Source organism: Ranitomeya imitator, chromosome 7, assembly GCF_032444005.1.
Source record: "Ranitomeya imitator isolate aRanImi1 chromosome 7, aRanImi1.pri, whole genome shotgun sequence".
NCBI classification, from domain to species: Eukaryota; Metazoa; Chordata; class Amphibia; order Anura; family Dendrobatidae; genus Ranitomeya; species Ranitomeya imitator.
The window spans coordinates 195,170,521-195,185,557 of record NC_091288.1 but is presented as its reverse complement, the minus strand read 5'-3'; the positions used below and the strand labels follow the sequence as shown (position 1 = coordinate 195,185,557).

The 15,037-nt window shown below is 43.4% G+C and overlaps 1 protein-coding gene across 1 annotated transcript in view; it reads left to right on the top strand.

Annotated features, from left to right (window-relative positions):
• MICALL2 (MICAL like 2) overlaps window positions 1-13,430 on the top strand; it is a 47,409-nt gene extending 33,979 nt beyond the window's left edge. Inside the window, exons 11-18 of the mRNA XM_069734318.1 lie at window positions 2,086-2,262; window positions 5,635-5,690; window positions 6,004-6,127; window positions 7,128-7,218; window positions 7,420-7,493; window positions 8,958-9,072; window positions 11,752-11,801; window positions 12,596-13,430. Coding sequence (XP_069590419.1) covers window positions 2,086-2,262; window positions 5,635-5,690; window positions 6,004-6,127; window positions 7,128-7,218; window positions 7,420-7,493; window positions 8,958-9,072; window positions 11,752-11,801; window positions 12,596-12,696 — 788 coding nt within the window. The 3' untranslated portion in view covers window positions 12,697-13,430. The remainder of the gene's footprint in view (window positions 1-2,085; window positions 2,263-5,634; window positions 5,691-6,003; window positions 6,128-7,127; window positions 7,219-7,419; window positions 7,494-8,957; window positions 9,073-11,751; window positions 11,802-12,595) is intronic.
• Window positions 13,431-15,037: the final 1,607 nt, after the last annotated feature.

The following is a 15,037-nucleotide window of genomic DNA, read 5'->3' as shown; positions in this document are numbered from 1 at the left end:
CCTCGGGGGCGTGTATTTAGGCAGCTCTGCATAATTACCCTTAGACACACCCCCTTAGTAAAGGCCATGAAAAGGAGCATTCATTAAAAACGCCCTTATCACTGGAACCATGTGGTGGATTTAAGAAAACAAACAAACCCAAAACTACGGATTACTCAGGGCAGCTGCAAGAATAAAACAAGAGCAAAACTGGACACTTTTAATATATCAACAGGTTCTCTTTAAAGTTGCCCGCTAGTCATTGTCGATCACTATTGGCACCCCTGAGAAACATTTTGATTCTCCCCAGTGAAGCCGAGGCCAGCCAGGCATTTCGCCTACAGCGTCCCCTGCAGGGGAAAAGTAGTATTACACGAGGAATAATCATTGATGTCCTCCATGGGTCCGTTCCTGCAGATAGGCTCTCAATTCTGTCTTGCAGAGTGGGGGTCCTGAGCGAACTAGTGCCCTAATAGTGTGTAGACAAGGGTTGACCCAGATGGGGTATATGGATTGGCGTTGTCTTCACAAGAGAGCCCCCCTTTTAAATCCACTATAACAATACTCATCCTGATCTTCCTGGTTCATAAATGCAATGCCACAGTGAAGACCGACACAAAAGAGTAAGTAGCTAGCAGGGTACACGGCTGGCAACCTGCTCGGACCATGTAATGGCAATTTATAAGTGACCCTTCCACTTGTTAGACCTTGACACAGAAACAGGCTGAGACTTTGCATCGGAGCGCGGCCATTACTCCTACACTGCGGTCAGTCTCCCAAATCACTCCTGCGTGTGACGGCATGCTCCACTTTTTACCTGGAATCCTGTTTTGACCCCTTTTTGTTTTAGGATGGCTTTTGAAAGACATGACAGCTGGCATGCCTGTGCATGAGGGCGGCCATTATGAGTGTGACGTGCCCGCAGAGCGTGGGGGTTTATCTCTACACACCACGATGGAATATATCATATCTACACAGATGTAGCAGAGTTGTTTGCGCCACAGCACATTTTCCATTGTGATATATATATATATATATATATATATATATATATATATATATATATATATATATATATATATATATATATATATATATATATATATATATATATATATAATATAATATATATTTTGTGACAGCATGTGTTATGTTTGCATCACTACAAAGGGGGATCTCGGGGGCTTAAAAAAAAAAAAAATTAAAGGGGTATTGTGGATTATAAAAACAACAAACAAAAAAAGCAAGATACATTCTAGTTCCATTAGAATTCTTTAGAATTTTTTTTCTTAATCAGTGTTTTTTTTTTTTCTTTCTGATTATGTCACAGGACCTTGTCATGTCAACATTGGAAATTGCTTAATATTTGGTGGACCGCCTATAAATTATTGGGGTCCATCAGGTGCTGTTGGTATCCATCCTGCCACGGATCCGCCAGGGCATGGAGGCGTCTAGTCAAAATGGAAACCACTAAGCAAATCTAAAAAAAAAAAGCCTAAAGGCCCCCTATACACCTTAGAGTAAAGTCAGGCAAACCCGACAATAACGGTGACATCTACCGGCGATCTAATTTGTATGGGGGTCTTCCGAATCTTCCATAGTATATATAGTAGATCCGGCATGTTGGATTTCCAGTGGCTGATCCTTTGTCTTCCAGGAGATGACCACTGCATTAGGAGAGATGGCTGTCTGCCGAACGATCCTTTAGCCGGCGGCTACTTAATGCGTATGGGCGGCCTTATAGGGGGCCATATCGCACGATGGCGGGGTCGCTGGTTTTTACCTATTGAGACTATGACCAGCTCTAATCTCTGCCATTCTTGCTGCCTTTCATTGCCCCCATTAAAGTCAATGGGGTCCATCGATGACTGTTCCATTATAACCGGAAGTTGGACTTCTTTTGCCCTATGGTGACGTCATTTCTCCGGACATCAGGGGCTTATTATTACAGAACATTTTTATATGGTTGATGTCTTGTTTTTTATCGTTTTTTTTTTTATTATTATTATTTCCCCCCCGAGTTCTTTCTTTGTATTATTTTAAGGTGATACATTTTGCATTTTCCATGACGTTCCTTGTAAGTGATTTATCTCATTGTCTGCCTAGAATCGGCTACAGTAGCGCCTGCCAAAAAGAAACTACTAGTTGCCAAAATAGACCTGATCAATGATTGGCCCAAACCTGAGCAAAAGTGGCAAGATGGCCCTGCGACCCGTGACGCGGAGGTGCCCAGTTGGCGCCCCCACTGGACATCCGACAAGACTCCTACAAATGACCCATCTGGTAAGGACGGAGTATACTGAGGGCTGGGGTGGAGAGTATTTTAGGAAAAACTACTATATTCTAGCCCTGTGGGGGCTCGGGTAAGAAACATAATGGATGTGTGACCCACCTCTCCAAGGCTCCAGAATGGTGGATTTACTCTTCCCATTATAGCAGGAGTATTTATTTTTTATCAGCATAGTTATTTTTTTATTTTATGCCTTTACATGTAGGGGTGCCTGTTCTTGTGCTGATATGAAGTACTGCCATATAGTGTGCTATACTATAGTGACAAATTGTGAAAACTCCATACAGTCATCCATCTGATAAATATCTATTGTCTAAATAATGCTGCAATAAAAGGTCCATGGTGGTCTTAGCCTATATGATGCTGCTATATGCAATCCATGGTGGTCTATGGTATAAATAATACTGTTCTACAAGATCTCTGGTCTAAATAATGCTGCTATATCAACTCCTTGGGGATCTATGGTCTAAATAATACCGCTATACAAGATCTGTGGTGGTGTTTAGTCTAAATAGTACCAGTAGACCAGATTTGTGGTGGTCTCTAGTATAAATAATGCTGCTATATCAGATCTTTGGGGTTCTAATAGCACTATACAAGATCTGTGGTGGTCTCTGGCACAAATAACTTTGCTATATTAGATCCTTGGGAGTCTGTGGTCTAAATAATACCGCTATACAAGATGTGTGGTGGTCTCTGGCATAAATAATGCTGCTATATCAGATCCTTGGGGATCTATAGTCTAAATAATACCGCTATACAAGATCTGTGGTGGTCTCTGGCATAAATAATGCTGCTATATCAGATCCTTGGGGATCTATAGTCTAAATAATTCCGCTATACAAGATCTGTGGTGGTGTTTAGTCTAAATAGTACCACTAGACCAGATTTGTGGTGGTCTCTAGTATAAATAATGCTGCTATATCAGATCTTTGGGGTTCTAATAGCACTATACAATATCTGTGGTGGTCATTGGCCTAAATGAAGCTGCTATGTCAGATCCTTGGGAGTCTATGGTCTAAATAATACCGCTATACAAGATCTGTGGTGGTCTCTGGCACAAATAACGTTGCTATATTAGATCCTTGGGAGTCTATGGTCTAAATAATACCGCTATACAAGATCTGTGGTGGTCTCTGGCATAAATAATGCTGCTATATCAGATCCTTAGGGATCTATAGTCTAAATAATACCACTATACAAGATGTGTGGTGGTCTCTGGCATAAATAATGCTGCTATATCAGATCCTTGGGGATCTATAGTCTAAATAATACCGCCATACAAGATCTGTGGTGGTCTCTGGGATATATAACGCTGCTATATTAGATCCTTGGGAGTCTATGGTCTAAATAATACCGCCATACAAGATCTGTGGTGGTCTCTGGTTTAAATAATGCTGCTATATCAGATCCTTGGGGATCTATAGTCTAAATAATACCGCTATACAAGATCTGTGGTGGTCTCTGGCATAAATAATGCTGCTATATCAGATCCTTGGGGATCTATAGTCTAAATAATACCGCTATACAAGATCTGTGGTGGTCTCTGGGATAAATAACGCTGCTATATTAGATCCTTGGGAGTCTATGGTCTAAATAATACCGCCATACAAGATCTGTGGTGGTCTCTGGTTTAAATAATGCTGCTATATCAGATCCTTGGGGATCTATGGTCTAAATAATACCGCTATACGTGATCCGTGGTTGTGTTTGGGCTAAATAATACTGCTAGGCAACAGCCGTGATGGTCTTTTTTAATGCCTATACACAAGATCCCTGGTGGTCTCTAACCTCAATGATGCCCCTTTCATCAGCACTGTTTGGCAGCACAATTCACACCAGTGTCTGGCCGCGTTTGTCACATAGGAGTTAATGTTATTTTTAACTTCCAAATGAAGCAGAATTGCTGTAAAGTTTGGGGCTTGTGAGCCGGCGATCAGTAATGTGACCAGTTGCACAAGTCTCGCCTCGCCCATATGAGTCACGTTAACGACATGGGTGGTAGGAAGTCAGTACTCCCATCAGGTGAGCACCCGGGACGCCTCCTTCCCCAGAGCTAAACTTAGAGGCAGATTTTAATGTATCCGACTTTATTAAAGGGATTAAAGGTAAACGCTCCTAATGATCCAGCAGTATGCAGCCATCTAAAAGTGCGCCCCAGTGTCCCGTGCTGGGGACGTCCTTACCATTAACCCTACTTCCTGCCTTTTAATCATTGCATCCGTTTGTCCTAGTGCAGACGTAGCAGAGCTGAAATTGTTTTTCAACACGCAAATTGTAATAACAATGACAAGCGCCAATCTGGAAATAAGGTGGTGCAGAAATAAACCTGCCAAACCGTGCCCTAGCATGACACCGCACAGCAGAAAACACTGTGGCCCGCATTCACCATTTTCAGGTTTTTTTTTTTGAGTCCCTTCTCTTTTTTTTGTCTTGGAATCTTAGTTGACATTTTTAGCACCAAATTCATCAAAATGGTGCACGGGGTTCATAAATTTGGTGTTTAAAAAAAAAAAAAAATAGTCCTTTTTTTTCCTGATTTGAACCTTTTTTTTGCAAACTTTGGGGCCAAAAAGTCATCAAAAACTGCGTCAAATATTGGACGAAGTATACCAGGGGGCGAGTGAAGTGGAGTTTGCGCCAAATTTTGAGAGATACAAAAGTTTCAATTGATATATCAGGCGAAAACATCTGGAATTGCTAAGTGCACCCACAAAGCACAAAGTAAAAAAAAACAAACAAACATGCGAGCACTTAAAAAGGGTGCAAATAGTACAATGAAATGGGTGCAAAACTAGACCAAAAAATAGGCTGTAATGATGAATCGGGGTGTGTATGAACTAGAAAAAATGCATTAAAATCTGCCCCCAAAAACTCATTAGGGGTATGTGCACACACAGACTTTTTTTTCTGAGTTTTTTTTTTTTGGAACAGAAACTGAGCGGAAAGTCAAAGTTTTTGAGGAGTTTTGGAGGGATATGTTGAGAATTTCTGCACTTTCTTGAAAAACTGTGTTTAAAATATGTAGAACAATCGCCGAGCTCAAGAAGATGGTGACCGTAATGGTTAATGATGAAGAAGAGATCAGCACGCCATCCGTTGTGGAACTACAACTCCCAGCATGTCCTGGGATATAGTGCAAATGTACTACCTGAGTGGGGGGCCTTTTAAGCACTCACAATATACGTGGGAAAATAGTGTGCCCCTTGTAAAAAAAAAATAAAATAAAAAAATAAATGAAAATTTTGGGGAGGTTTGGAAACTTCCCTCCTATCACATCAAGAGGGTAAAGGTTATAGGTCACAATAGGTCACATATGAAGGATACATGTATACCTGCTTACTGATGGTCTCCGTTTCTTCCAGGTACAAAATCCAATCCAAGTCTGTCAGAAAACAATAATGTGGCGTCTCCTAACAAGGTTTGTCATATTCAGTGACCATTATTCCCCCCAACTATTGTTGTGAGATTGTGGCGTAACCGGCTAACGGGGCAGGAGAAAGCTGTGGCCCCTCTTCCCCATTACATAGAAAAGGGGAGCGGTGTGTTGGGGCCAAACTAGCGGCGATTTTGCAGATGTTGTGCGCCACGTTCCTTTAAACTACCCAGTTCCTGCCTACTTAAAGGGGCTGTGCGCCACTCGCACCATGGCACCTTGGATCGAGTATTGGTGATAAGACTATTAATAAGAATCTGCAGTCACTGATGGGAATCGCCCCTGTGATCTGTTGCAGACCCGGCCTGAATATATTCCAGAAGAAGAGATCCAGAGGCAGCTGCAGATCATCGAGCAGGAGCTGGATTATTTGGAGCAGCAGGGAGTGGATTTGGAGAAGCAGCTGCGTAGTTGTGATGGAGGTAACTTTTTTTTTTTATAGGGATTGAGAATTTTAATTTTAAGCCTAAAACTTCTGGATCAATGAGTTTGTGGCATCTTATAGCCATAGTGAAGGCAGTGGGGCAGACTACAAAGATTTCATCATGATCGAGGCATCGCGGGTCAGTGATAAATAAGGCATAAATAAAAAGACCCGCCATCCCACCATGATAATGTCAGACTGATATGTCTGCCTATTTACCGTGGGCTGCCACTAGGGGGAGCTCACATTCAGTTCTATCTGTATAATCTACATGTTGTTAGCTCCCCCTAGTGGTGACTTTGTGTCGAGAGAAAAATATAAGTTTTAAAATACAAAAATGGGAGCTATGTAATGAATTAATGCAGAACTGAAGGCGAACAATGCTGGGATCTTCATTGATCTAGAGAATGGGGTTTAGAAGGCAACATGTCCTCTACCACTCCATTGTCTGAGACCGTCCCAGAAAGGAATAATAGTGATTTAAATTGTCGTGACTATTAAAAGTTCTGCTGCTGAGGTGGCTTGTCACAGTACCGGGGGATTCTCCAGACACAATAATGAGATCCACAGGACCCCAATTTGGAGGTGACTTTGCAGCCATACACTTACTAAAGAAATCTGGCTCCTTTTTTGCATAGACGATGGGGCCTTTAAAGGGGTTGTTTAGTGAAAACGAGTTATCACCCATCTACAGGACATTGGTGTTGGGGGGTCACACTGCTGGGACCCCACTGATCGCCAAGATGGGGCACTTTTAAGCTACTGCAAGTGGAGCAGCTCTGCTCCATTCATCCTCTATGGGGCCGAGCTCATCACTCGCAGTCCTATAGGGTATTAATAGAGCAGTAGTCGAGCATACCGCTCCACTCTAATGGGGTAATGTGGTCTGTTCTGTGCAGGTCGGACCCCCAGCGAGCTATGTTATCACCTCTCATGTGGATACAGGGGGCCATCCAGTGCATAGGAAACCTAGTAATGTCCTCCCTTATGTCTTGTAGATGAATCTGAGGACTCGCTTATGGTGGACTGGTTCAAGCTCATCCATGAGAAGCAGCTCCTGCTGAGGCAGGAGTCGGAGCTGAACTACATGTGAGTGCCGGATGCGTGACGTCCATAGTGATTTCCTCGTTCCATTGCCTCGTGCCCTGTGATGCCGATGAGACGTTTTTTTCTGTTGGCAGACGCCAGGCTTGGCAAACAAGCACTGATTGAATGATAGTAGCTCCTTCCACGCCTCAGCGTTTGCACGCGGCACACCGGCTCCTAATGGGTTTTGTCAATTCCTTCCAGATCCAAGCAGCAGGCTCTGGAGAGCGAACAGCAGGACGTGGAGACCGAGCTCCGCAACCTCATGAACAAGCCAGGTGAGACTAGGAAGTTGCAAGTCACCCATAAGATTGCCCTAAGGTGTGTGAGTCACAACGGTAAACTATTGTCAGACGGCCGGAGATAAGCGGGAAACCCCCGGGGACTAACGCTGATCTGTAGATAAGACACACCATAGAAAGGAATGGTAAGGAGCGGCCCGCAGGGTTACAGGAGCTGAATGAATGGGTGTCGGGTCGCGTGTCCCACACATGCTCCTACAATCAGCTGCTATATAAATTACAAAAAGTAGGGACAGAGATCTGTTATATCCAGTCTGTGCCTTCTATTTGTCCCTGTTACCAGCCCCAGGGCCCTTTACAAGAACTGTATCTGTAGCCCTTCTTTTCCAGTAAGAGTGACATGTTAGTGTAAGGAGACTTATAGGCCATGCAATGCTTCTCAGGGAAATTAAATATGCGAATTGCCTCTTCAGAGAGGAAGAGGACTCTAGTTACACCTATTGGAAGTAGCAATCCTAAAAGTCAATAACGACCCTTTAATGAGCTTTGCCACATGACTTTGGATAAAAGCCAAACCAGAATCTCAATTTGCAGACACAGTGTTTCGGGGTACTGCCCCTCTTCAGTGCAAAGCATGAGATCTGATTTTGCTGTATGAGAGGCCTCTGACTTGGATCTAAAGGATAACATTTCTCCTTGTGGAACGTAACATTCCTGACATCCTAGGGTAAGGAGACTTATAGGTCATGCAATGCTCTTCAAGAGAAGAGCTTCTAGAGGAGCCTTCTTATACTTTCATGTCACTCTGCACAAGGAACAACGTTACCGCTTAGACAGCAGTAATCGACCTCTCCTACAGCCAAATCAGATCTCATGCTTTACACTGAGGAGAGGTAAAGCCCCGAAACACATGTATGCAAATCAAAATCCTGGTCATGTGGCAAGGATCGTTAAAGGTCCAATAGTTTAGGATTGCTACCTCCAATAGGTGGCGCTAGTGTTCGAGGCCTCTTCTTCTCTCCAAAGGCAATGCGCATATTTAGAGAAGCATTGCATGGCCTATAAGTCTCCTTACACTAGCATGTCAGTCTCCATCCATAAGGAGAAATATTAATCCTTAGGTCCCTTGAATGGTGTCATTCAAAACTACAACTTGTCCCTCAATAAAATAAGCCCTTTTTGTCTATGTAGACAGAAGAATAAAAAAAGTATGGTTCTTGAAGAAGATGGGCGATACCTTCCGGAGTTATGAATATAACCTTACCCTGCCCAGACATCGGTGTGTCAGAAATGTCTTAGTCGCTTAGCTCATTACACAATGCTATAAACGGCCATATTTGGCTACTGCGACCAAACCGGGAAAAAGGGGTCATCTTTAGATTTTTGTCTCTTCTGATGTGGACGGCGTTCTGGCCGGATAGGATCTGCGCCTTCAGATGGTCCGTTGTCCCCTATAGTCGACCACACGTATCATCGTCTATATCCTGTACATCTTTTCAGAACATCTGAAATCTGAGCGGGAAAAAGCCAAAGAGAAGGAACTCCTGGATAAGTATCTGATCATAGTCAACGACCGGAGTGAGATTGTTGAGTGCCTGGATGAAGACCGGATACGGTAAGAAAGATGTTCCCGTATCGTCACTTACAGAGCAGGTTGTTCAGGATTAGAGAAGTTTCGCTGCTTCTTTATTAGAGGCAGCGCCGCACTTGTGCAGAGGTTGTGCCCGGGTATTGCTGCTTGGCTTCATTGAAGTCAATGGGTTCGAGCTGCATTACCACATACAACCTGTGGATAGGTGTGGTGCTGTTTCTGGAAGGAATCAACAGTTTTTGTCTATTTCTTGACAATCCCGATAACTTTATACTAATTTATAGCATGTTTTATAATACGTCCGTCCCCCATTATCTATAGAGAGGTGACTGAGTTATAGAAATCACTCCATTCGCGTCAATGGCCAACCCACCTGTGAGAGTGAAGCTGGGGAAAGATGCAGCAAAAGGCCAGGTTCAGATCCGCGTATTTCATGGTCTGACTGCAATGCCTGGCCTGATCGCGGGTCCCCAGACCCAAACTTACAACAGTGCCAGTCGTGAGATCCCCAGGTAGTCTGGGCGTTTTGATCTGTTTTGGGGCTGTGAAATACGCCTGAACTTGGCCTAAAGACCTCCAATACATAATTTGGGGGAGGCTGTCTGACATCCTATCTGTATGGGGGCCCGAATCTCCCTCCAATAGATGATGATGGAGGAAAGAAGGATCAGGAAGAGTGATGAGCGAGCGCGCTCACCGCTCAAGCGCCATGCTTTAGTCCCCGCCCTGTATGTTTTGCGGCAACACAAACCTGTCTATGGCATTAGCGTGTATGACGGGCAATCCCAGCATGTTTATTGGCTGTCTAACAGCCGCGAAACATACGGGGTGGGGACTCGGGCATGGCGTTCGAGCCCCCTGATGCATGATCGAGTGGCGAGCATGCTCGCTCATCACTAATCGGGAATGTTAGATAGCAGCAAAAATATCGGCATTGAAATTTGTCAGCGTCTTACTACCCTCTCTTTCCTGAACATATGCACTCTCAGATAAACCGAGCATACATGTGTGTGTATATAAGGGATCATTGGGGAAAAGGGCTGTCGACTGAAGCGTTTGGCCAACAACCATGGAAAGTGTATGGGCACCCAAAGGCCTGCAGAGGCGCTTCCTGTCTTTGACCCAGGAACACCCCTAAATGCCCCTTTCCGTTATACAGGGTGGGCCATGTATATGGATACACCTAAATAAAAGGGCAATGGTTGGTGATATCAACTTCTGTTTGTGGCACATTAGTATATGCGAGGAGGAAAACCTTTCAAGATGGGTGGTGACCATGGCGGCCATTTTGAAGTCGGCCATTTTTTTTATCCAACTTTTATTTTTTCCAATGGGAAGAGGGTCCCACAAACAGGAAGTCGATATCACCACCCATTCCCATATTATTTAGGTGTATCCGTATACATGGCCCACCCTGTAGTTGAGCACATACCCCACTATGCTTGTAGCATGTCCCACTTGATTATGCCATGGTTGACCATACCAAGACCAAAACAAATTCGGCACTTCTCCTCTCCGTCCCACAATTCCCTCCCAAAGAAAGGAATAACAAGTGATCACAACCCCTTATCTACCTCAAATTGGTACTAATAGACTATCAGGTCGGCACATGCAAAATAAAAAAAAAAACCCGACATTCAGTTATATTGACAGTAACATTAAAAAAGTTATGGGGTCTCAGAAAATTGCAACAAAAAAAATGAAAAATTTGAATTTCCAAAATGTAGAATTTTCTTTAGCCACTAAAATATTTCAAATGAACCCTTATATGCTCAATCGTACTGACGGAAACAATCATGCCGCCTTATCGTTGAACACCATTAAAGAACAAAATGCCCAAAAAAACAATGGCAGAATTGCTTTTTCTTTTTCAATTCCACCCCCTGACCTGTAATTTATTTCCAATTTTACCAGTATATTCTATGGAAAACTGAATGGTGTCATTTAAAACTACAACTTGTCCCTTTAAAAAAAACAATTGGTGGAAGAATTAAATAAAAAGTATGGCTTTTGGAAAAAAAAAGAAAAAAAAAAAAAAAGAAAAATTGCGCAGCTGGGAATGGGTTAGTTTTTTCCCCTTCTTTCCTGCCTGGCTCTATAACTCTCGATCCGTTTTTGATTTCTGCCCATTAAAGCGATTGTAACTGTATCCTCACGGCTGTTATGTGCCAGTGTCGTTATAAACCAGTATAAGAACGTGACCAGTAAAACCAGTAACACCAGATACCTAAAAATAGTGAGGCGGCAGATATAGGTTCTAATGCTGATCCCGGCCCTGCCGCTATTATATATCACTTACGCTGATTTTGCTTGTGATTTATAAGGGAATTGCACTTTTATCCTACTGGAGATTAAAAAAATAAATAAAAATAAATGAAAAAAAAAAAAAGATATAAAAGTAGTAGATAAAACAGAAAAAAAATTCCTTAAACAGCGCCACTCTGGTCCATAGGCGGTGTCTGGTATTGCAGCCCAGCCTCATTCACCGTAGACACTAATGGCGCAATTTTTTTTTTTTTTAAAGCCCTCTTGTCCGGTTCGATCTGACCTTAAACTAGTGCTTTATGGTGCGAAAGAGGCTATATCATTGGGATATCCTGTAGGTTCTGCATCCGGTAACCCTTTAATGGCTGGTCAGCATCGGTCCGGAAGGATTTCGTATTCTCGCCCCCCATTCTTACTCACAATACCGTCTAATTACAGGGAGAAAGAGGAGGATGAAATGATGGAAAATATGATCCGAAAACATTCTGGTAAGGTTGTTACACGCCTACGGAGGTTTTATATTTTCTTGAGTTTTCTTATTACAATCAAAATATAAAGGGTTAATAGACACCAGCCCCCGATTTTAAGAATTTTGGAATGTTCCATTCCGCTGGTTAACTCATTAACTGACCTTTTTTCCGTTTTCCATTTTTTTCCTCTCTGATTTTCAGCAGCCGTAGTTATGTTTTTTAGCTGACGTGTCTGAATGCAGCTTTGTTTTACGTGGTACAAAGTGCATTACATTTTTGCCACTTTTTTTGGGGGGGGGGAGGGTGGGTACATGTGAATTACTGTGTTTTATATGTCATTTTATTTTTTCAAAACCGAAAATAAAAAATAAATATATATAATACCAAGTGCAGTAAATTTACGGTGTTTGGTCATTGTCATGTTAAAAGATTCTATCATTTTTTTCTGTTTTAAAAATCGCCCCATTCTAGACTCTAGGTTGGGTCTGGGATTGCAGATCTGTTGCATTCGAATGAATGAAACTGAGCTGCAATACCACACATAGCCACAAGAAAAAAAAGTGGCGCTATTAAAAAAAAAAAAAAAAAAACACAAAAAAAAATGGTTGCTCTTTAAAAAAAATAAAATAATAAGCACCATAACTGTGCAAAGGTTATGAGTGGTATTGTAGCTCATCCCAATTCACGTCACTAGAGTTTGGGCTGCAGTACCAGACACAACCTGACTACAAGGGTGGTGCTGTTTATAAAAAAAAAAAAAAAGCCTTGATTTTGTGTTTTACTTTCCATTAAACCTAAACCCGTGGTTTCAGATTCCCAGCAGAAGCAGCCCAGTCCAGAGCCGAACATCAAGAGGAGATCCAGGTTCAGCTTTTCCGGCTGGTTAAAGCCGAAAGATAAGAACAAAACTTAGGAGCGTCTTGAAGGACTTGCAGTAATCCGCCATATCCCGCACGACTTCACATGCTGACCTCCTCCCCGGCGGTAGGACCAACGTTGGCCAATCTAATGCCACCATTATCTCTTTCTTCTCCGTCTTGGACCTTAGTTGTACCATCTGTCAGTGTTTTGCACTGTCCTATTATATGGAAGAAGTAAAGAACTGGTCTGGTTAGAAATTCTCAGTGTCACAGGATCTCGGTCTTCAGCCGGAGGTGGCGGTACTATACCGAATGCTTCGTGGAACGAGACTAGGTGAGAATTTCCCTCCATTGCCTCCTGATGCGGACTGTCAGCGCCACGCATTATTTATACCGCCCGCGCCATGACACTGCTGCAATCTGCACCTATTACCGGTCTACCAGGCTATGCGTAGGGATCAATAATTCCCGTCATGAAGGGCCGGGGAACCATGTCCTACAGGTGTGAAGAGCCAAATCCCTGCTGATCCAGGTCCAAAGTGCCTATCGTCTTGGGCCCGTGCGGAAAGTTTACACAGAGGACTACTAAGACTCTTCTCGGCAGTACTTGGCCGGCCCTTTGATGATTTATGTTTTTCTTTTGTTTCTTTTTTTTGTGCATATTTTGACTTTTGGAAAAAGGAGGGGGGGAAAAGCTAAAACTCCATTGTGTGCACTTGTATTTAATACGTTCCCATTTTGTAAGTAAAGTTTTGAGATGTCCTGAATAAACGTATTGTTTATTATAGGAGGGGTTGTTGTACATCTCGTCTGACCGTAATACTGTTATACAGTGACTTTTATACATTTGGTTGTCGGAAGTGGATGTGTGCTGGGCCCGTTCCCCTAGGGACCGAGGGCTTCATGTCGTCTACTAAACTTGGCAGAAAGTGATGACATATTGCTGCAACATGCTATCGCTTCATAGGGTTTAAAATTTGCCATACAATAGCAAAATTGTGATGTGTCCAAATAATACAGCCATACATTACCTAAGGAATATTGCCATACAGTGCCCAAATCAGTATATTGCTAAAGAACACTTCCCTATATTATCCAAAGAATGTAGCCATGTGCCGCTGATAAACTACTTACAAACAATAAAGCCATATACTACCTAAATAATACTAGGGCATAGAAGTACAAAGTGTTCTTTGCTCCGAGACAGGGCCGGGGTAAAGAAGGCAGAAAACGGACCACCACTGAGCAAGACACAGAAGTGCAAGGTGCTCAGAGACACGGCCGAGGTAAGGAAGGAAGAAACCGGACCACCATAGAGCAAGACACAGAAGTACAAGGTGCTCAGAGACATGGCCGAGGTAAGGAAGGATGAAACCCGACCACCACTGAGCAAGACACAGAAGTACAAGGTGCTCAGAGACATGGCCGAGGTAAGGAAGGAAGAAACCCGACCACCACTGAGCAAGACACAGAAGGACAAGATGCTCAGAGACACGGCCGAGGTAAGGAAGGATGAAACCCGACCACCACTGAGCAAGACACAGAAGTACAAGGTGCTCAGAGACATGGCCGAGGTAAGGAAGGAAGAAACCCGACCACCACTGAGCAAGACACAGAAGTACAAGGTGCTCAGAGACATGGCCGAGGTAAGGAAGGAAGAAACCCGACCACCACTGAGCAAGACACAGAAGTACAAGGTGCTCAGAGACATGGCCGAGGTAAGGAAGGAAGAAACCCGACCACCACTGAGCAAGACACAGAAGTACAAGGTGCTCAGAGACATGGCCGAGGTAAGGAAGGCAGAAACCGGACCACCACTGAGCAAGACACAGAAGTACAAGGTGCTCAGAGACATGGCCGAGGTAAGGAAGGCAGAAACCGGACCACCACTGAGCAAGACACAGAAGTACAAGGTGCTCAGAGACATGGCCGAGGTAAGGAAGGAAGAAACCCGACCACCACTGAGCAAGACACAGAAGTACAAGGTGCTCAGAGACATGGCCGAGGTAAGGAAGGCAGAAACCGGACCACCACTGAGCAAGACACAGAAGTACAAGGTGCTCAGAGACATGGCCGAGGTAAGGAAGGCAGAAACCCGACCACCACTGAGCAAGACACAGAAGTACAAGATGCTCAGAGACATGGCCGAGGTAAGGAAGGAAGAAACCCGACCACCACTGAGCAAGACACAGAAGTACAAGGTGCTCAGAGACATGGCCGAGGTAAGGAAGGAAGAAACCCGACCACCACTGAGCAAGACACAGAAGTAATAATAATAATAATAATCTTTCTTTTTATATAGCGCTAACATATTCCACAGCACTTTACAGACATTATCATCGCTGTCCCCAATGGAGCTCACAATCTAAATTCCCTATCAGTATGTCTTTGGAA